The sequence below is a fragment of the Mustelus asterias genome, chromosome 10 (genome assembly GCF_964213995.1).
Source record: "Mustelus asterias chromosome 10, sMusAst1.hap1.1, whole genome shotgun sequence".
NCBI lineage: Eukaryota > Metazoa > Chordata > Chondrichthyes > Carcharhiniformes > Triakidae > Mustelus > Mustelus asterias.
In genome coordinates this window covers 66,769,168-66,790,811 of record NC_135810.1, presented here as the reverse complement: position 1 = coordinate 66,790,811, position 21,644 = coordinate 66,769,168, and the positions used below count along the sequence as shown (strand labels likewise).

The 21,644-nt window shown below is 40.6% G+C and overlaps 1 protein-coding gene across 27 annotated transcripts in view; it reads right to left on the bottom strand.

Annotated features, from left to right (window-relative positions):
• The window catches only part of picalma (phosphatidylinositol binding clathrin assembly protein a), a 117,092-nt gene extending 96,218 nt beyond the window's left edge, over positions 1-20,874 (bottom strand). For all 27 annotated transcript variants that reach the window (XM_078221844.1, XM_078221851.1, XM_078221845.1 and 24 more), the window contains exon 1: positions 20,196-20,874. In XM_078221844.1, coding sequence (XP_078077970.1) covers positions 20,196-20,325 — 130 coding nt within the window. In that variant the 5' untranslated portion in view covers positions 20,326-20,874. The remainder of the gene's footprint in view (positions 1-20,195) is intronic.
• Between the last annotated feature and the right edge of the window lie 770 nt (positions 20,875-21,644).

The following is a 21,644-nucleotide window of genomic DNA, read 5'->3' as shown; positions in this document are numbered from 1 at the left end:
GAAATTGCTGTCTTTTAGATGAGATGTTAAACAGGTGCCCAATCTGCCATCTTGGATGGATCCAAGATCTAATTGCACTATTCAAAGAACCTCCCTCGGAGGTCCCCAGCATCACAGATGTCAAGTTTTCAGATAATTTGATTCATTCCATGTGATATCAAGAATAGCTGAAGGCACTGGATACTGCAAAGGATATGGGCACTGACAACATTCCGACTATACTACTGAAGACCTGTGCTCCAGAACTAACCACACCTCGAGCCAAGCTGTTCCAGTATAGCTACAATGCTGGCATCTACTTGACAATGTGGAAAGTTGCCTAATTCAACCGAGCCAATTACTGCCCCATGAGTCTATTCTCGATCATCAGCAAGTGATAGAAGATGTCATTGATAGTGCCGTTAAGCAGCAGTTACTCAGCAATAACCTGCTCATTGGCAGTTTGGGTTCTGCCAGGGTCACTCAGCTCCTGACCACATGACACCTTGACCCAAAGACTGACAAAAGAGCTGAACTTCAGAGACGAGGTGCGAGTGACTACCCTTGACATCAAGGCAGCATTTCACTGAGTATGACATCAGGAGCCCTAGCAGAACTGAAGTCAATGGGAATCAGGAGAAAAAAACTCTCCAGTGGTTGGAGTCATACCTAGCTCAGAGCAAGATGGTTATGGTTGACAGAGGTCAAGCATCTCTGTCTTGGGACATCCAGGGTAATATGCTAGGCCCTAACATCTTTAGATGCTTCATCAATGACCTCTTCGAATCCATTATGAAGGAGATTATAAGCTACTTAGAAAATCATAATGTGATCAGGCAGAGTCAACATGACTTTTAGAAAGGGAAATAGTGTTCAACAGGTTGTAGAGATTTTTGACGAAGTAACATTCAAGGTGGATAAAGGGGAACCAGTAGAGGTGGCGTGTTTGGATTTCCAAAAGGTATTTGATACGGTGCCACATTAAAGATTACTGCACAATATAAGAGAAGATAGTGTAGGGGCTAACAATATTAGCATTGATAAAGGATTGGAAGCAGAGAGTAGAAATAAATTAGTCTTTTTTAGGTTGGGAAGTTCCAACAACAGCCAGTGCTGGAGCATCAACTACTTACAATCTTCGTCAGCAATTTGGATAAAAGGGACTGAATATATGGTCTCATTAGCAAATTTAGCTACCAAGATAGGTCGGAAAGTAAGCTGTCGAGAGAGATATATAGACACTTTGGGTGAGCGAAAAAATTGGCAGATGGAGTAGAATGTGGGAAAATGTGAATTGTCCACTTTTGTCAACAGAATAGAAAAGGAGTATACTTTTTAAAAATGGAGAGATATTACAGAATTCTGTGGCATAGAAGAATCTCGGCGTCCTGGTCATGAGTCACAAAAGTTAATATGCAGGTACAGCAAGTCATTCGGGAGGCTAATGGAATATTGGTGTTTATTGCAAGAGGAATGGAATATAAAAGGTAGAGACATTTTACTGCAGCTGTGCAGGGCATTGGCGAGACCACATCTGGAATTCTGTGTACGGTTTTGGTCTCTATTTGAAAAAGATCTAATTACATTGGAAGCAGTACAGAGAACGATTATAGTAGCATAGAAACCAGACAGCGTGGAAAGAAGCCATTCAGCCCCTCAAGTCTGCATTGACTCACCGGAAGAGCACCCCACCACCCGACTCCCAAAATCCCCTCATTTACTATGGGTAATCCACCCAACCTACACATGTTTGGACACCAAGGGGCAATTTAGCATGGCCAATCCACCCAACCTGCACATCCTTGGTCTGTGGGAAATCAGAGCACCTAGAGGAAACCAATGCAACATGGGGAGAACGTTCAAACTCTACTGAGTCACCCAAGGCTAGAATCAAATCCGGTCACTGGTGCTCTGAGGCAGTAGCACTAACCACTGTGCCAAGCACCATCCCACTTGACTCATCCCTGGAATGAAGGGCTTAACCTATGAAGAAAGGCTGAACAGATTGGGCCTGTATCCACTTGGAGTCAAGATGAATGAGGGCTTATCTTCTTAAAACGTAGAAGATCCTGAGGGGAACTGACAGGATGGATGCTTCCTCTTGTGGGAGAGACTAGAACTAGGGGATATAGTCTTAAAGGGGAGACCTCTTATTCTTAAACTGAGATTAGGAGAATGTTTTTCTCTGAGGGTTAATATATGGCATTTTCTTCCCCAGAGAGCAGTGGAGGCTGGATGATTGAATTTATTCACGTCAGAGTTAGACTTTGAGAGACGAGGGAATCAAGAGTTATGCGGAGCAGACAGGAAAGTGGAGTTGAGACACAACCAGATCAGCCATAATCTTATTGAACAGCAGCCAGAATTGGAGGGGCTCAGGTATCTCAGAATATTGTTGAGCTGGATGTGGTTAGGGAGCTAGAGAGGGACAAAACTACAGAGGTGAAAACAGCGAAGGGAATTTTGAAATCAAGTCATCGCTTAAATGGGAGTCAGTGTAGATCAGCAAGCACAAGGGTGATTAAAGAACCAGACAGTTCAAATTAGGACATGGACAAAGTTTTGGATGACCTCAAGTGTACAGAGGTTAGAATGTGGGATGCCTGCCAGGAATGCACTGAAATAGTCAAAATTAGAAGTAAAGATTTGGATGAGTGTTTCAGCAGCAGATGAACAAAGGCAGGGGTAGAGTTTCTTGACATTGCAGGTGTTAATAGGGGGTCTTAGTAAATCAGATCAGCTTCTGATTAGTGAAAAATTAAAATACATTAATATCACAAGATAAGTCCCATAATGGTCTTATCCTCAAGCATTCAAATAAATGTTTTAAATAATTTGAAATTGAAATAAGATATGTCTGCCTTTTGGATTTCAGCTAAAGAAACTCCATTAGCAATCATCCTTTTCGATTTAGTGGAACAATGGTAGGAGAAGGTAAAAAGAGCACATTGGGATAAAGAGACTAAGCTGAAATGCTTACTTCCACAGCCATTTCAGCAAGTTAAAGATCAGAATTCTGATCAAGATGATGATTATGAGCTCAAATTTTCTCTTAACAAGAAAAATTAAAAGTGGCATTTTGCAAGGGAAAAATTAATATTTGAGGAAATAGCCACTCTACAAGTATTCCTTTCAAGTGGTATTTGCATTCAGTTTATAGTACAATTTCAAGCTGGAAAGCCCGGTTGGCAAAGAAACAGCGATCAATTCTACTCTTTGCACCTGCACTATACATTTGAAAACGGCACATGAAATGGTGCATTCAGACTGTGTACATAATCCAACCTTAGATTGGGATCATCTCTAGTCCCATCAATGAAAAAAGCCTGCTCTGTTAATGCAAAAAGAATGAGCTGCACAGTGTAAAAGAAAATAGCTACCAGTGTTAAACAGAAGAATAACTGGCACATTTCCTCCCATCAAAATGCTACAACGTCATTTTCCTCACTGGCACGCTTTCCAGGCGAGACACATTGCTTGGGTTCACAATGCTGTTTTTAGACAATTCAAACAATATCAATTTATACTGGTACTGGCACTCACATCAGCAGCTGGGGCTTTCATGTAAATTCTTTGATTATTGATGCGATATTATATCCACACACACAAACTTTGCTTTCCATTAAAATTTAGAATAAAGACACAGTATGCGACTGAAAGCTAATTATGGATCAGCTAGCTTTAAATAAAAAATATATTGTTAGTAGCACAATAATTTTGTTATATTTATTCACAAGATGTGATCATGCTTATCAGAAGTATTTTTCATTAAGTACAGGTCAAACTGACTCAAATTATTCTTGGTGGAAGCAAATTATGAGCATGGCATTTAGATAAATCAAGAAAAACTATAGTACAGTAATAAGATTCAAAAGCATTTTTTCCCAGTTGGTCAATATCAACTCATATTTGAGATTACACACACACTTTCTAAATGACATTATCCTATGTATAGATTCAAAAATTCCTGCTCCCATCCTCCCAACCGTAGCTGGGCTGGAATAGAAAACAAACTTTCCATTTTTTCCTTCCAATTATTTAGTCCACCACATTTGGTAACACCTACATGTGCATGGAAAACTGCATTATTTAACTGACCATTTAATGGAACAACAGAATAAGCAGCCTTTTTATTTGGTCTCTCTCATACAGACAAAGTCACACAAAATGAGTCTGTAAAGTTTAATTCCAGTCAAGTCTAATAGAAAGGGAATTTTCTAGAATGACCTCACTGAGTTAACACGAAGCTCTGAATTCAATATTGAAATGAACCATAAAATATCACTTTTGCCAAATTAAATATATATTCACAGCATTTTTCAGTTATACTTTCCATTCATTAGAGGGATTCAACAAAACAGGTGAGGAAATGGGAAATTAGAGCAAATAACTCTGATGTAAAAGGTATGATGGACCTTCTATCCAGAAAAATATTATAGATTGGTCACAAGTACGGCTTTCACATGCAAAAGGACAGGTGTACTTCATTTGTATTCTCCTCATCAACACCATTTAAATACTATTGATTGACAACTTCCATATTCTCACATCCTTCTATACTCTCAAATCAAAAGTTCAGATTGAAAATCTCTTAATATATGACAACAGGCCACGTGGAATGATGACCAAAAGCTTGGTCATCGGCAAAGGGTGCAAGTATTACTTTAAAAAGGGACAAGAATTAAAAATCAGGGAAGCTCAAGAGACATGAATTAGATGAGCACAGATATTTTGGAAGGGCTGTGGAGCTGGAGGAGAGAGAGTCGGTAGGAGAGGGGCTATAGAGAAATTTGAAAACAAGGATGAGAATTTGAAAAACTAAGATGCTGTTTGACCAGAGCCAATGTAGGTCAACGAGCAGAAGTATAATGGGTAAACCGGAATCGAACAAGAGTTTAAACAAGGGGAGGGGAGTTTTGGACGATCTTTGCACTCAGGAGGTAGAATGGGGGAGACCAACTAGAAGTGCATTGGAATAGTTAAGAGGTTAATAGAGACAACAGTAGCATGAATGAGAGCTTCAGCAATTGACCCGAGGCAGGGGCCAAGTAAACCTTGAACTCCAAGTGTAATTCTGGTAAATCTATGCTACAATTCCCTTCAAGGCCAAAATAAAGTGTTGTGCGCAGAACTGCTCACATTACTCCAGATGTGGCCTTATCAGGAGTTTGTATAATTGAAGCACAACTTCTAACCCTCTTTGCATGCTTGTTCTCTAAATATGAGGGCCATCATTCCATTCTTGTTTTCTCTACTTGCCTGTTCATGACATTTCAATGATCTATGGACCTGGACTCCCAAGTCTCTTTGGAACTCCACCGTTTCTACCTTTTCACTATTTAGAAAGTACCCTGTTCTAGCCTTTTCAAAAGTGGATGACCCAACTTCCCTACAGTGAAATAATTTGCCAGCCACAGTTTTGTCCATTCACTTAACTTACCAATATCTCTTCTGTAACGTTGTGCTTCCGTCTACACTGCTTAAAATGATGCCTAGATGTGCATCATCAGCAAATCCAATAGTGCAGCACTCCCTCAATATCGTCATCCTGGATTATGTTATCAGATCTCTGCAATGGGACTTGAATGTAAAACTTTCTCACTCAGAACAAAAATAGAGTGCTACCACTAAACCAAAGATAACATTTCAGGGATCAAATTCAACAGCTAATATCCATTTTTAAATACTAATGGATGTGATAAGTATTGAGCAAAAATATTTGGCTTTGCTGTTTGACATTGCAAGCTGATTTATTTCAAATGCGTTGCAGTATAGAATCACGACAGTACTGAAGGCGGCCATTTGGCCCATCGAGCCTGCACCAACAGCAATCCCACCCTGGCCCTATCCCCATTATCACACATTTACCCTGCTAATCCCTTGGATACGAAGGGTCAATTTAACATGGCCAATCAACCTAACCCCCACATCTTTGGACTGCGGGAGAAAACTGGAACACCCGGAGCAAACCCATGCAGACACGAGGAGAATGTGCAAACTCCACACAGTGGCCTGAGGCTGGAATCGAACCTGGGTCCCTGGTACTGTGTGGCCTCAGTGCTAACCACTGTGCCACTGTGGTCATCAGCAAAAAAAAATACAGACAATTTATTCATTAAAACTCAGCACTGACTTGTATATTAAAAAACTATTTTAAACCAATATCTGGTTTAAAATGGCTCAGAAATAGAAGGAGAATCAGGAAAAGAGTAGGAATCGACAATAATGAATCCCTAAGCTAATGCTATCAGAGATTTGAGGTGGGTGGCAGAGAAGAGACAGAAGACCTCTTAACACTCACATTCTACTTAAATGGAGCATTTGGATTTCAGCTCCATGATCAATCAAGGTTTGCACTGCTGCTAATTGTTCATCAATATGGAATTACTAACTTCCTTTTAAAAAAAAGAGACTGAAACTGGAAGAAATAAGCACAAATGCTCCAACAGCGAGATGTGAAACATCATTTAAAATCAATGCTTTAGCAGAAGTTGGAAATCAGCTCTAATCATGTCACTTGTCTTATTTTATCCAGACCAGCACTGTCTTAAAAAAAAAGTTTAATCTTGTATACACCACTGCAAGACAAGACAATTTGGAGAAGGCAGAAAGAAACCAGTCAGAAATAACACTTCAGTAAAAACAAAATTCAGAATTTTCAATACTTAGTCTTTGCCGAATCAACAGTGACTATTAGCAGGTTGAGAGCCTGTTGAAATCTGCAGCAGGTTTTGCTGTGGCTCTTTTAACAGAACCAAAACATCAGCATCCTTCTTCTGGGCTCCTTGGCTAAAGAGCGAACTTGTGTCACATCTGCTGAAGGAAGGATTTCTAATTAAAAGGATTCCTGAAAGGGTCAGAAAGGCTCAACTTTCTGTATATTGCTCAGGCTGCAGCACGATAGGAATGGAGAGGAGACGTGGGAAGGCTACACTTTCCCACAAGGGAAAATAACATCTCACCGTTTACCCTTTCACCCCACCCCCTGGAATCCTACGTGACTCAATTTGATCACCTCTCATTATAAATTCCAATGAGTACAGGCTTAACCTACTCAACATCTCCCAAGAATTCCCTATTTTTAAACTCCATCCCCTTTGAAATAAAGGCCATTACATTTGCCTTCCCTTATTACCTGCTGAACTTGCATGCTAGCCTTTTGTGATTTATGCACGAGGACTCTGAAATCCCACTAAGCTGCAGCTTTTCTCCATTTGAATAGTCATAGAAGTTTACAGCATGGAAACAGGCCCTTCGGCCCAACTTGTCCATGCCATCCTTTTTTGAAAACTACTGAGCTAGTCCCAATTGCCCACATTTGGCCCATATCCTGCTATACCCATTTTGCCCATATAACCAAATGCTTTTTAAAAGACAAAATTGTACCCACCTCTACTACTACCTCTGGCAGCTTGTTCCAGACACTCACCACCCCGTGTGAAAAACAAATGCCCCATTGGACCCTTTTGTATCACTCCCCCCTCACCTTAAACCTATGCCCTCTAGTTTTAGACTCCCCTACCTTTGGGAAAAGATTGACTATCTAGCTGATCTATGCCCCTCATCATTTTATAGACCGCTATAAGATCACCCCTGAGCCTTCTACGCTCCAGAGAAAAAAGTCCCAGTCTATCCAGCTTCTCCCTATAACTCAAATCATCAAGTCCCGGTAATCTTTTCTGCACTCTTTCTAGTTTAAATGACACCCTTTCTATAATAGGGTGACCAGAACTGTACACAGTATTCCAAATGTGGCCGTACCAACATCTTGTACAACTTCAACAAGATGTCTCAAAAATGTTCTGACCAATGAAGTGGAGATGCCGGCATTGGACTGGGGTAAGCACAGTAAGGAGTCTCACAACACCAGGTTAAAGTCCAACAAGTGCTACCAAATAAACCTGTTGAACTTTAACCTGGTATTGAGAGACTTCTTACTGTGCTGACCAATGAAACCAAGCATGCTGAATGCCTTCTGCACCACTCTGAAAGTCACAAGTGGACAAGGAGCTATGAACCTGTACCTCTAGATCTCTTTGTTCTACAACTCTCCCCAGTGCCCTACTGTTAACTGACAAAGTCTTGCCCTGGTTTGATCTACCAAAATGCATCACCTCGCACTTATCTAAATTAAACTCCATCTGCCATTCATCAGCCCACTGGCCCAATTGATCAAGATCCCGTTGCAATTGGAGATAACTTTCTTCACTGTCCACTATGCCACCAGTCTTGGTGTCATCTACAAATTTACTAACCATGCCCCCTATATTCTCATCCAAATCATTAATATAAATGACAAATAACATTGGACTCAGCACTGATCCCTGAGGCACACGGCTGGTCACAGGTCTCCAGTTTGAAAAACAACCCTCTGCAACCACCCACTGTCTTCTGCCATCAAGCCAATTGTGTGTCCAATTGGCTACCTCACCCTGGATCCCATGAGATTTAATCTTATGCAACAACCTACCATGCAGTACCTTGTCAAAGGCCTTGCCAAAGTGCATGTAGACAACGTCGACTGCCCTGCCCTCATCTACCTTCTTGATTACCCTTTCAAAAAACTCAAATTTGAGAGACATGATTTTCCACTCACAAAGCTATGCTGACCGTCCCTAATCAGTGCTTGCCTCTCTAAATGCCTGTAGATCCAGTCTCTCAGAATACCTTCAAACAATTTACCCACTAGACGTTAGGCTCAGCAGCCTGTAGTTCCCAGGCTTTTCCATGCAGCCCTTCTTAAAGGCACATTTGCCACCCTCCAATCTGAAGGCACTTCACCTGTGACTGTCGATGATTCAAATATCTCTGCTACAGGACCCACAATTTCCTCCCTAGCCTCCCACAATGTCCTGGGCACTCATCTACCTTGATTCACTTTAAGACATCCAGCACTTCCTTTTCTGTAATATGCACAAACTCCTTTATTCTTCCTACCAAAATGCATAACTTCACATTTTCCTACATTATATTCCATCTGTCACGTTTTTGTCCATTCACTTAACCTGTCAATATCCCTCTGTAGACTTAGTGTCATGCTCACCACTTGCCTTCCCACCTTTCTTCGTGTCAGCCGCCAACTTGGTAATAGTATATTCACTTTCCTCATTCAAATCATTAATATATATTGTAAATAATTGTGACCCTAGCACTGATCCTTGTGACATTCCACTCGTTACAGGTTACCATCCTGAAAATGCCCCTTTTATCCCAACTCTGTCTTCTATTATTTAGCTAATCTTCTGTCCATGCTAATTTAATATCCCCCACGCCTCCTTTTCTCCTTTCAAGGTAAAGACAGAAACCTGTGAGGGGTGGGTTGCACAAAGAGGTGGTTCTTCAGGATACCTTGATAGCCACCGAAAGAGCATTCCCACCCTGGAAGGAGGACATAATCTGTCAATGATCTGCCAGAAGGCCTGATGCACCGGTGCTCAGACATGATGAGATCATTGATCCTCTGCCTATATTCCTGGAAGGGAATCTCACCTCCTTCAAACTGAAAATCTGTGTCCATCCCCTCTGCCCTATGAAGCAGCATGTGGCAAAGGAGAAGCCAGGAGCTCCAGCTCCACTTGTTCATCAGGGGTTCATGTTGGAGCTTTGTAGGCTGCTCCCATGCCATGGTGAAGGCTGGCAGGAAGGAATTGCAGCTGAAATATTGGAAAGTGAGCAAAGTGAATTCCACGAAGTTGGAATCGTCTGTAAACAGTGAAAGTCCTCTCGAGAGGAGAGAGAGAGAGAGAGGTGCGAGCAGCAGCCTCTGATATAACCAAGGCCGGAGGTCTTCAGTTTTACTGATCAAAGAGTAGCACAAGCCACAATTATGTAGTTTCAGTGAAGTAGCTCACCCAGCTATCTCCTTGTCTGTTTGATCCTGGGCAGTCTAGGAAACAGATGTACTAGCCATTCAAGCCAGAATGCAGATAAAAAACAAGTAACTAAGCTGCATATTAGAATATTTAAATTCCTTACCCAACACCTGCAAAGGGGTTCCCCACTGATCTTCAAACCCACCTAGGTGAAAAGTATTAGTGGACAGTTGATGTTGGGATCCCGATTCAACAAGACTTCTAGGGGATTTAACACTCTGCACGTTTCAAAATTTGAAAACGATGACTTCACTTCTCTCCTGTTCCACTGTAGTCACCTTCATATAACATGTTCCAACCAGAAAGACCAGTTAGTGCATCTTAATTCCTGCAGCAACAATTTTGTGTTCAGTCAACACAATACATGCTCAACAAATCTACCTTCAACAAGTTTACTTCCCTGACGATTGGATGCACCACTTGTGTCTCGTCCATCAGATAACTGCCATGTCAAATTACACAGCTGGCAAATTTTCAACAGTGAACAACTGAAACATATACTGCCCCACTGCATCACTGCTAACTGAAGAAAAGGAAAAGTGCAAATACACAGCCGATCTATCAGCATCTGAAGAGGGAAGACAGGTAACATTTTCATCTGGGGATGGTACCAATTTTTTGTTTAAAATAAAATATAAACAATTTTGTTTTCTGCAAACAGAAAGTGGCATTTATGAACATACATCCCTCCGATCATTAGCCAGCCATAGGCAGATTTCGCTTGCCTGAGTTCAGCCAAATTAGGACCAAACAGATAATTACAAGTTCAAACACTCCAGACTAAGAATAATCTAGACACAGTTTGTTTGTGATAGATTTCGAAATCAACAGAAACCTTGCGTCACCTGGCTGCATAGATGACAATACCAAAGATTGTTTAATCTGATGTAGCCAAGGTGTTGCACCAGCTGTGGTTAGACCAATTATTGGTCATGTAACAGCTCACGAACATTTGGGCAAGAGGTTTTTGTAACAGGAATTAAATATTTAAAAATTGGAAGAGATTCCAATAAATGTTAATCTGTTATACAAAACAATGTAGTTGTTCCAGCAATGTTTTACATTTTGCAGACACAATTGCTGAACAATGAAAAGCTGATGTTGTTCGTCTTAACATTATCACAGTAAGAATCCAGAGCGTCTTTAACGTGTAGACAAAACAATTCTTTCTTTCCAGACCCTGGCATTTGAACTCCTAAAATCAGAACATAATGACAGCAACGTTTTAATCTTTCCTCCCCAATTTTTACAGTATATACACGCACATTACAAAATTGGCGAGTGGCCTCAGTATTCCAAAGATGGAACCAGTTGGTGACATTTCCATAGTGAAGTGACAAATTACAAACAATGGAGCACTCATAACAGTCCAAACATTGCCCTAAATAAATCAATGCTGTTAGTGAGAAAGTAAGCAATTGTGGCAAAGGAAATTTCAGCAGACCGACTAACTGGAATATGCATATGCAGGTGTAATTCAGGTATATCATGCGGAAAAAACAAAAAAAAAAGGTAAAAGGTTCCTTGAAAACGTGAAGACGGTGCAAGAACAACAAATATAGCTTATATAATACTTTTCATGCAGGAAAACATCCCAACAGGCTTTACAGGAGTTTAATCAGACAAATAGTAACACCTAACCAAAGGAGGAGATAGTAGAACAGATGACCTAAAGTTTTGTCACAGCTACAGATTTTCAAAGAGCATGCGCTGGGAGAAGAACTGAGATAAATATGTACATGACAAAGAGATACGTTTTTACAAGGAGGGGATATGTATAATCAAAAGGAGGGGGGTTTGGACAGACCGTTCAAGATTACGGCATCAAGACAGCTGACAATTGAATTGATCTGCAGAAATCAGAGGCCAAGAACATGGATAATTTTCACACAATGGACTGGCTGCCAAAATGCCACGAAGGAAGAGGATAATGAGAAAGCAGAATGTTCTACAGGATAGATATGGGCAAGATGAAATTAAGGTCAAGTTGCAGTGTGCATATGACAGGATTTAGGTAGTTGGCGAGTAAAATGTTGGGGTAGTCAACATAATAAGAAGTCTCAACACCAGGTTAAAGCCCAATAGGTGTATTTGGTAGCACAAGCCACAAGCTTTCGGAGCGCTGCCCCTTCATCCGGTGAGGTGGGAGTTCTGTTCACAAACAGGGCATATAAAGAGACAAACTCAATTTACAAAATAATGGTTGGAATGCGAGTCTTTACAGGTAATCAAGTCTTAAAAGTACAGACAATATGAGTGGAGGGAGGGTTAAGCACAGGTTAAAGTGATGTGTATTGTCTCCAGCCAGGACAGTTAGTGAGATTTTGCAAGCTCAGGCAAGTCGTGGGGGTTACAGATAGTGTGACATGAACCCAAGATCCCGGTTGAGGCCGTCCTCATGTGTGCGGAACTTGGCTATCAGTCTGCTCAGCGACTCTGCATTGTCATGAAGGCGGCCTTGGAGAACGCTTACCCGAAGATCAGAGGCCGAATGCGGTCAGGCATTCGGCCTCTGATCTTCGGGTAAGCATTCTCCAAGGCGGCCTTCACGACACACGACAACGCAGAGTCGCTGAGCAGAGACTGATAGCCAAGTTCCGCACACATGAGGACAACCGGGATCTTGGGTTCATGTCACACTATCTGTAACCCCCACGACTTGCCTGGACTTGCAAAATCTCACTAACTGTCCTGGCTGGAGACAATACACATCTCTTTAACCTGTGCTTAACCCTCTCTCCACTCACATTGTCTGTACCTTTAAGACTTGATTACCCGTAAAGACTCGCATTCCAACCATTATCTTGTAAATTGAGTTTATCTCTTTATATGCCCTGTTTGTGAACAGAACTCCCACCTCACCGGATGAAGGGGCAACGCTCCAAAAGCTTGTGGCTTGTACTACCAAATAAACCTGTTGGACTTTAACCTGGTGTTGTGAGACTTCTTACTGTGCTTACCCCAGTCCAACGCCAGCATCTCCACATCGTAGTCAAACATGGCAGTGGCAGAAGTATTGAACTGTCCTTTAGCAGCAATCGGGGTATAGTGCAACACAAATTTAAATGGGCAGTATATCACAAGGCTACAGAACAGAATTTGAAGCTCTTCATGGGATCGAACTGGAGGCCAAGATTGCACAGGCAAGATTTAGCAACTTCTAAACATCATGGCTCCTCTGAGTCAGTTCATTGTTCTCAGTCTAATTTCTATGCAAACAATAGCGAAACCCAGGGGTCATAACAAAAAACTCTCACTCTGTATATCAGCTACTGGAATGCATCTTACACACTGCGAGTGAATTCTTCCCTCTCTCTCTCCCCAAATGGTGAGCTGAATAAACATTCCTAACAATCAAGACAGACTTTGGACCAGTCGGTAGTCTCATTTACAGATGAACAAACAATACACAGCGTGATATACATTTCCGTCTCCCCTTTCCCTCTCACCTTGTTTTTTTCTGAACATGGCCTTTAAAACAAAAAAGGTCCCTCGGCTGCAATCTTCCTCTAACTTAATGCTCCTTGTAAGAAGTCTCATAACACCAGGTTAAAGTCCAACAGGTTCATTTGGTATCATGAGCTTTCAGAGCACTGCTCCTTCATCAGGTGAGTCATCACTTCGCAAAACATCTATTAAAGTTACTATCAGAGGTGGGGGCTTGTTCCTGGAATAAAACAATACGTCTCAAAAGTACTCATCTTTGACAACAGCATCAAATGTTTGGGATTGCGATCTGCTGAGCTAGCAGAGACGAGTTGAGGGCAGCACCTTGGCATAGTGCTTAGCATTGCTGCTCACAGCGCCAGGGATCCGGGTTGAATTCCAGCCTTGGGTAACCTTCTGGTTGGAGTTTGCACATTTTCTCCTTGTCTGTGTGGGTTTTCTCCGGGTGCTCTGGTTTCCTCCCACAATCCAAATAGGTGCAGGTTAGTTGGATTGGCCATGGTAAATGTGTGGGGTTATCAGGATAGGGCAAGGGAGAAGGCCTGGGTAAGATACTCTGTCAGGAAGATGGTACAGACTCGATGGGCCAAATGGCCTCCTTCTGAACTGTAGGGATTGTATGATTCTCACGAATGGTCTGATCACATTTTGTACTGCTGGAAGCAGCATGTCACCTAATGTATTTTTATGGTTTAATGACAAGCAAAATTACATATTTAAAGCTTACTGGGATGACTTTGGTGCTGCCAATGTTGAATTGGGAAAACAATTCTCTCATTCACAACTGGATAGTAGACAGTGCTCATGGAATACAAGATAGTGGCAGAGAGGCAAAGCTAAATGTTGTGAAGCTGTCTCCAGTTGACATTGCAAAATGGCAGAAAGTAAACCAGGAAAAGGGGACAGATAGAAGTTAATTTTTTTTTTTAGTTGTGTCAAGACCAAGATGACTGAAGGAGTAGGCAGAAAAGGATGTTAACAGACACAAATTAGCAAGCAGCAAAAAGAAAATATTAAAGTTAAACTATTACCTCCTAAAATATATCTCAAATCATACATATAGTTGAGCACTAAGCCAAGTCAGAGGAGAATAGGCAAGGACTTGGGAAAGAAAGAGCAAGAGAACAAGGATAAGAAATTCTTTGAAACATCTTAATCCGTAATCAACTAGGCCTATTTCTTGATCATATTTCTCTCTTCCTCCAAAACACAAATTTAATGAATTCTTAAACATCCATTCAGGATTCTAATCTGCCATAAGCTTCAGTGACCTTTCCTGATAACTTATCAGTATTCTGTAACACTTATTCTACTGATTCCCCTCTTACTCCTAACTATCCATTAAATTTTATTCCCTTGTCTAACTGAGTAATCGGAATCAACTTTGTATTGTGATAATCAATTTGCCTCTTCTCCTGCAAACTACACTGCCTTGTTGGTTCAAACAGCAGTACTGAGAGCGGGCAAAAGTTACTTAAACATTCAGTGTGGAAGGGGCAGAGAGATAGCAATTACTTGAATCAATCAAGTGCTGTGGGTGGTTGGTAGGGGTGTGAAGGGGAAGAAGAGAAAGTGATAGCTGTTGAGTTGGTGATCACTCAGGATCAAGATCAACAACTATTCTGCAACTCAAGCTGGAAGATGCAGTTTACGACAGTCAAATGCAATACATGACGACAACAAAAGATTCACTAGTCCCCAAAGACTGCCTCCGTCAATGCCAATTAAATCAAAATTACTAATTTGGTGGCAAGTGGAGAAAAGCAAATTTAAAAACAATCTTGATTATATGCCTTTGTTGAAGCATACCAAATGAGTTGCATTGTTAAAGACATGCTACCTTAGAAAAAAAGGTCTGAAAAATACTCCACACAAGTCACTTCATGAAGTATAATGTTGTGCAGGCAAGCATAGCATGATCACACAAAAGCAAATGAAATGACCAACCAAGTCTGCTTGGTGGTATTGGTTGAGGAACAATTGTTAGCCAGGCCACTGGCCAAACTTCCTGATGTTAGTGCAACAGGACTCAACAGGCAGATGGGGCATCAGGTTCACATCTTGCCTGAAAAATAGCACTTCTGATGATGCAGCATTCACCCAGTAGTCTACGAGTGGCAATCTAGATTGTATACTGAAGTACTGGAGAGAGATATGAACAACCTCCGGAATCAGATGTAAAAATAAATGACATGGCTTTCCTTTCAAAAACATAACAAATGACATGTCACACATTAGTTTATTCAACATAATCGCCTCAACAATAATCAGATTTAAAGATTGTGGATTTTTATGCATTTTGGATTAATTGGACTACTTTAGAAAAGTTAAGAGTCGGTTACAGTATTTTTTTATTTCAACATAGCAGATATGGAACAAGTTGACATTTTAAATGATATTTTCAATGCAGTTGCATTGAACGTCTTAAGATATACAGTCAAAAAACCTCACTATCACCTTTATTTAGAGGTGGGGGAGTGGCATTTTTCTCTCTCAAATTACAAAAGGAAATCAGCATCGGCAAAATCACCTTATTGACAACTTCAATTGGGATAAAAGCACATTAACCATTGTTTAGTTAAAGCTGTTTAATCACCAATTGTGATTTGTATCATACATTCATATTCATTTCTTTTAACTGTAACTGGTACTAGAAGCATCATGAATTTCAAACTGTGAACTGATCCTCGAAGTGGAAGGTTGTACAATCTTCCAATATTTCATGAATAACCAATGTATCACAGTATTGTGTTACTTTTGGAAAAAGGCTTAGTTATTGAATTGATTTTAAAAAATCAAATTCAAGATTTGTTAAACAGATTTCCTTTAATTAAACCATTTTCCTACAAGTATTGACAATGCAACAGTTGCAGCACACCAGTCAATGTGTTGCTACTATAGATAAGTGCAATTTTCAATGATGAAAATGCATACAGTGCTTGAATGGCACATTTCCAAAACTTCCAGTTTTCCGTGTTAGGTTGAAGTGGGGGTGGGACATAGGGTATGTGTGCGCAGAGGGATGGGGATGGGGAGCAGCAGAGGCACATACAGAAAGGGACAGAACGAAGGGCTGCAAAGTAGGGAATGCCCTATAAACATTAGTATCACAAAAACACAAGTCCCACTACTAGTTAAGCAACATGTGGCATTACAAATAACATTAATACTTGTGTCCAAAAATTAACCTGTACATCAACAAAATGTCTAAAACTGGATAACAGAACAGGCCTTTTGTGAAAAAGTTGATTACATCAGATATAGTAATAATACATCATGGCCATATTATTTTCTAGTAATTACAAGTTTATGAGGTCAATTGTTAGTGATATCATAATCATTAATATTTCACCATGGACATTAATACATGCGAACTGAATGATACCCATTTCTGCCAGCAAAACAAAAGAGTTGCCCTCCAAATGCCAATCAAGATTTTTTGAAACAAAAAACAGAATTCAACATTATTCCTTTATCCTACCTCAATGATTAGGTCACACAGTTATCAACAGCTTGAAATTTACTCTTGCAGATTATGGCACCTGAACCTCTCAATCAGAGCATCAAACTGAAAAGTGACCCAGCATCTTGCAACAATTCCCACAGATGTTACACTAATCAAGCATCATACCATTTACTAATCAAGTGCCATGATTGCCATAAAAGTTCAGAGGTAGTGAAAATTTTAGATTCCAAGTTGATCTAAAGCTATAGAAAATTACTTCCCCAATAATTTCCTGTTACAACTGCTTTTATATCATGCCAGAATCTGCATTATATCGCTGGTTCCTGATATGGAGGCCTGATATGACCAATTGCAACTCAAAAATAATCTTACCAATGCTTAATATACAGGACATTTCAACCAAATTTTAGACTAAAAATTACAGTGAATTACAGCAAGCTTACTTTCCGGTTGCAGCTGGCTGCCAAATCCCATATGCCAGGAGATAACACTTCAACCACTGATAAACTAAGTTGAATGAAAGGGACATCAGGTCAAAGATATACTGAACCAAGAAAGAATTCAACTTACTCACACATGACTCACTCTTTCTGAATTTTTTTTATGATCCACAAAATTAGTAAAATCTGAGTTTCTGCCACATACTGTAGTATTTAGATTTTGGCTCTGAACAAAGGAGTCAGAAAAGAGTGTTGTCTTTGGGTGAAGCATGATAAGACTAACTGTATCAAAGCATGGAGACATTATTCAACCCTTAGTTTTTGATTCATTTTACAGTTAAGCAGATAAGTTTGGGAAGCTGAAAAGAAAGAGGAGTTTAAACATAGATGCTTCTCTGCAGTACAAACTGAAGGCGCAAGGTGAACTGAAGAGAGCTGCAAAGTTCAAGTTTAAAAATCACTTCAAAACTTAACATTGAGTGGTATGCAAGAACATTTTTCATCCCTTGACCCAGTAACATATGCCAGGTTAGTACCCTATTTTCAATAAAAGGTTGACTCTTTACTATGGGTAGAGTTGGAGCTCTTGAACGAGCCTCCATAGTGGTCAGCAGCTTATCTGACTTTGAAAAGTATTGCACCCAAGCCAACCCTACCTTTAAACCCACCAGTAGACTTTCAGCAGAGATAGGTGGATAGCAATCAGGAAGCAGAATGATTGCCGACATTCCCCTGCATAACTAAAACAGACGTGGAGATGGACTGGGGTAAACACAGTAAGAGTTTTAACACCACCAGGTTAAAGTCCAACAGGTTTATTTGGTAGCAAATGCCATTAGCTTTCGGAGCACTGCTCCTTCGTCAGATGGAGTGGATATCTGCTCTCAAACAGTATGCCCTGTTTGAGAGCAGATATCCACTCCATCTGACGAAGGAGCAGCGCTCCGAAAGCTAATGGCATTTGCTACCAAATAAACCTGTTGGACTTTAACCTGGTGGTGTTAAAACTCTTACTGAACTAAAACAGAATCAGTGAAACCACTTGAAACATCCCTATAGCTGTTCTGACAGTAATCATCTAATCACCTAACTCAGCAAGAATTGAACCAGTTTCATTTCATTCAGCCAGAATACACTCTGGAAATTGGTGTTTTGAAATGCTCACTGAGCTGGAATTTTAGTACACCTGGGTGGGGGAAGTTCAAGTGTTGAGAGCTGCTCACTACAGGTGAGCTCTCTCATTCAAGCTTCAGTAATTTTGGGAGTTAGATCAGGACATGATTGTTAATTTTACATTTATATGCATTACACGCTATTCTGCATCAGCAGGTAATACAAAGCCAATGTCTGAAAATACATCAGATGAGTAATTTTAAAACTGAGCTTATTATTTTTGCTGATTAAAACTGGTAAATGTTTTCACCTTTCAAACTACATAATGAGCATAGAATGTCAAGGTAATTAATCGTAAATCAATTAATAAACCACTGAAGTTATAGTTTTTGTTCATACCTTATACCATTCTCCTAGCAAAAGAACACCTGTTCAAGGCTATCAATGCCTTCAAATCAACTCTAAAAAGAGGTTAGAATACCATTTGGAGAGAAAACTATTTGAATTGCCATATTTTGCAGGATGAAAAACTATTGAGTTCCAGACATGCCAATATCTCCAAAAAAAATGTTGTACATGAACCCTGGACACAGATTTCCCACCACAGGATTTTAATAGTGCAGTAGTTAAAAAGTGTGGTATTTTTAAAACAAAAGCCAAAGTATGTTGATACCCTTTTTTAAAAAATGTGGGCCATTGCAGCTCAGCCAGTATGCACCAATCTGATTACACTAAAATTTAAAAACGGATTCAAAATCACTCGACAGCACAAAACATTGAAAAGAAAAAGAGAACAGATATAGAAAGCTTGCTAGCAGTATAGTTAGGAGTCACAAAAGGACCCATTACTAGAAACTAGCAGTTTTAAAAATGTTGATGTTTAGTTTTCTGTTTTACTGCAGCAGCTTTGGTTGAGTTCCCAGACCGAGTTTACAATAGATTGTTAAAAAGAAATTTCCCATGAACCGTAACATAAACATCTTATATCAACTTTTTAAAAAATGTTCTAGCTACTCATCAGAATTAGCACTAAATTATGTTGAAGGTAGTGAAGGCAAATATTGATACTGCATTGGATTCAGGCCACACTTATCTCAGCCAATTGCTGTATCTTTTGGAAACCAATTCCAGGCAACGCTATGCAATGAGGCAGATTTTCAGAAACGGGAAGAAACTTCTAATCTGGGACACTTATGCACTGCTCCTCAGCCTATGAAAAACTAACAAGTTCCCATATAATTAAAGACATTAGGGATATAGTATCTGGAGAATGCATGGAGTCCTGTACCTTTTTTCTAATTGAAAAGAATCTATTCTATTTCGATCAATGTAGAAGTCTGTTTTAGCTAAGTCGGCATATTTTTCAGTCATTCCAATAATAGAAAAATACTGATTCATTACACCGTGAATGTGAGGTGGGCTGCATTTTCTGTCCTCAATAGTAGCTTTCAGACGTGTAACCACAGCTACCACATCACAGCAGACCACAAAAATGTATGGAAGTCCCGAGACTTGCCCCCGCCCCTCCTACAGCAAACTCGCTAGCAGTAAATGCATTGCATCGAGAGAGAGAAAAAAATTTGGTGGAACAATGTAATGAAAGATATATTAAAATGTAGACGTCAAAACACTCAGTCAGGGTCGGTCCACTGAACAAAATCAAGGCCAAGGGCGTTATCTGAGGCCTGGTGCCGTATGCAAACTAGGGAGACTTTCCCCTGACAACAACAACATCACGGCCCGGCACCAACTGCAAACACAACCGGCTGGGATTAAAATTCAACCCGGTAACCCGCAAGAGGAGGGAGGGCGGCCGGCCGGCCGGGTGGGGAAAGCGCTTCCGTTTTCGCTGTGAAAAATGTGCAAGTAAGTGCTTACAGTCAAGGTGCTTCTTCTTGGGGCCCATGATCTCGTGTGTGGTGGCTTTACAGACGGTTTTAGAGACGGCCGAGCCGGTGACACTGTGCTGAGCCGCGGCGATACGATCCGTGATACTCTGTCCCGACATCTTCCCTCCTCGCCAGCAGCAGCTTCACACACACACCAGAGGGGGGGGGGGGGGGGGGGTTTAAATCCCTCACTGAGCAAACCCAGCCAGGGAGACCAAGAGGAAAAAAAACAAGACAACCAAAACAAAAAAAAGTAAACTGAAAACCCGGGAAGCGGAGCAGAACTGGCCGCCCGGAAGCTTCTTTTCTTTTTCCTGGCTCTGATTTATATATAAGGCAGTCACTTGGGCAGCTGTCGCCACCCCAGGGTTCAAATCCTCTTTCTTCCTCTGCCTAAAAGGAGCAGGAGTTACAGGAAAATGGCGGGTTTGAACCAGGCTCCTGCCCACTGGATCCTTATCATGTGATCATCCACCAACCTCGTACCAGTTCGAGCCCATCAGCCAGTCCCAGACTTCTCCCCCTGCAGCCCAGCCTGACACCGCTGCTGCTTCCAGCAAAATATGCCCCTCCCTCCCTTGTCTGCCTCTGCCGTATGAGAGGTTCCTTTTTTTTTGTTCGCTGAGCCTTTCCACTCCATCCATCTGGATTTATGCACATCTGTCTACACGTGTACAGTTTTTGCACACGATAAGCTGAATCCAGAATCTGGATCCCACCCGCCTGTGGATCATTGTCTCGAAGAACCCCTTCCTTAACCTTTCCTGTTGAGAGTAAGATTATTTACTAGTTAACTGTGGATTTCTACAACAGAAGTAAAATCACTGCAATAACTTTTTAACAGCAATTTTCAAGAGGATTTTCAAATAATATATTTGTATTTTCATGAAAGAAATTGATTGCTGTCAGTCTTCATTACCTGAAATGAAACATTTCTTAACCTCAATAGCTGAGTGGAGACTTTAAGAACCAGGGGAACAAAGGTACTAATATGTTTGCCTTCAAAATGAAATAAAAAGAGACAGACACACATGAAATCATCAGTTAATGCTGAGAAAGCAGGCTACTGTACACCCACTCAGATTTTTAAAATTGCCTGAAAGGACTAGTTAAACAATCTTTGAAATACATTGACAATACTAATCAGAGCAGAGGTTCTCAACCTTTATCCTTCTGAGGCCCCCTTCCCATGTTATAAAAATGCACATACCTCCTGTAACATAAGTACTTTTTCAATATAAAAATAGTCATACATTAAACATATGTTCATTATTAATGCTGTTTTACTTGTACCTTGACTGTTAACCTCTGACCTTTCCAATTTCTTGGGCTGTGATTCTTTTCTCAACATTTCAACTGAATAGAAAAACCTCACATAATTATCCTTACATTATGAAAGTTCTTGGTGCCTTTTAAGCAAGCACCTTCTCAATAACTA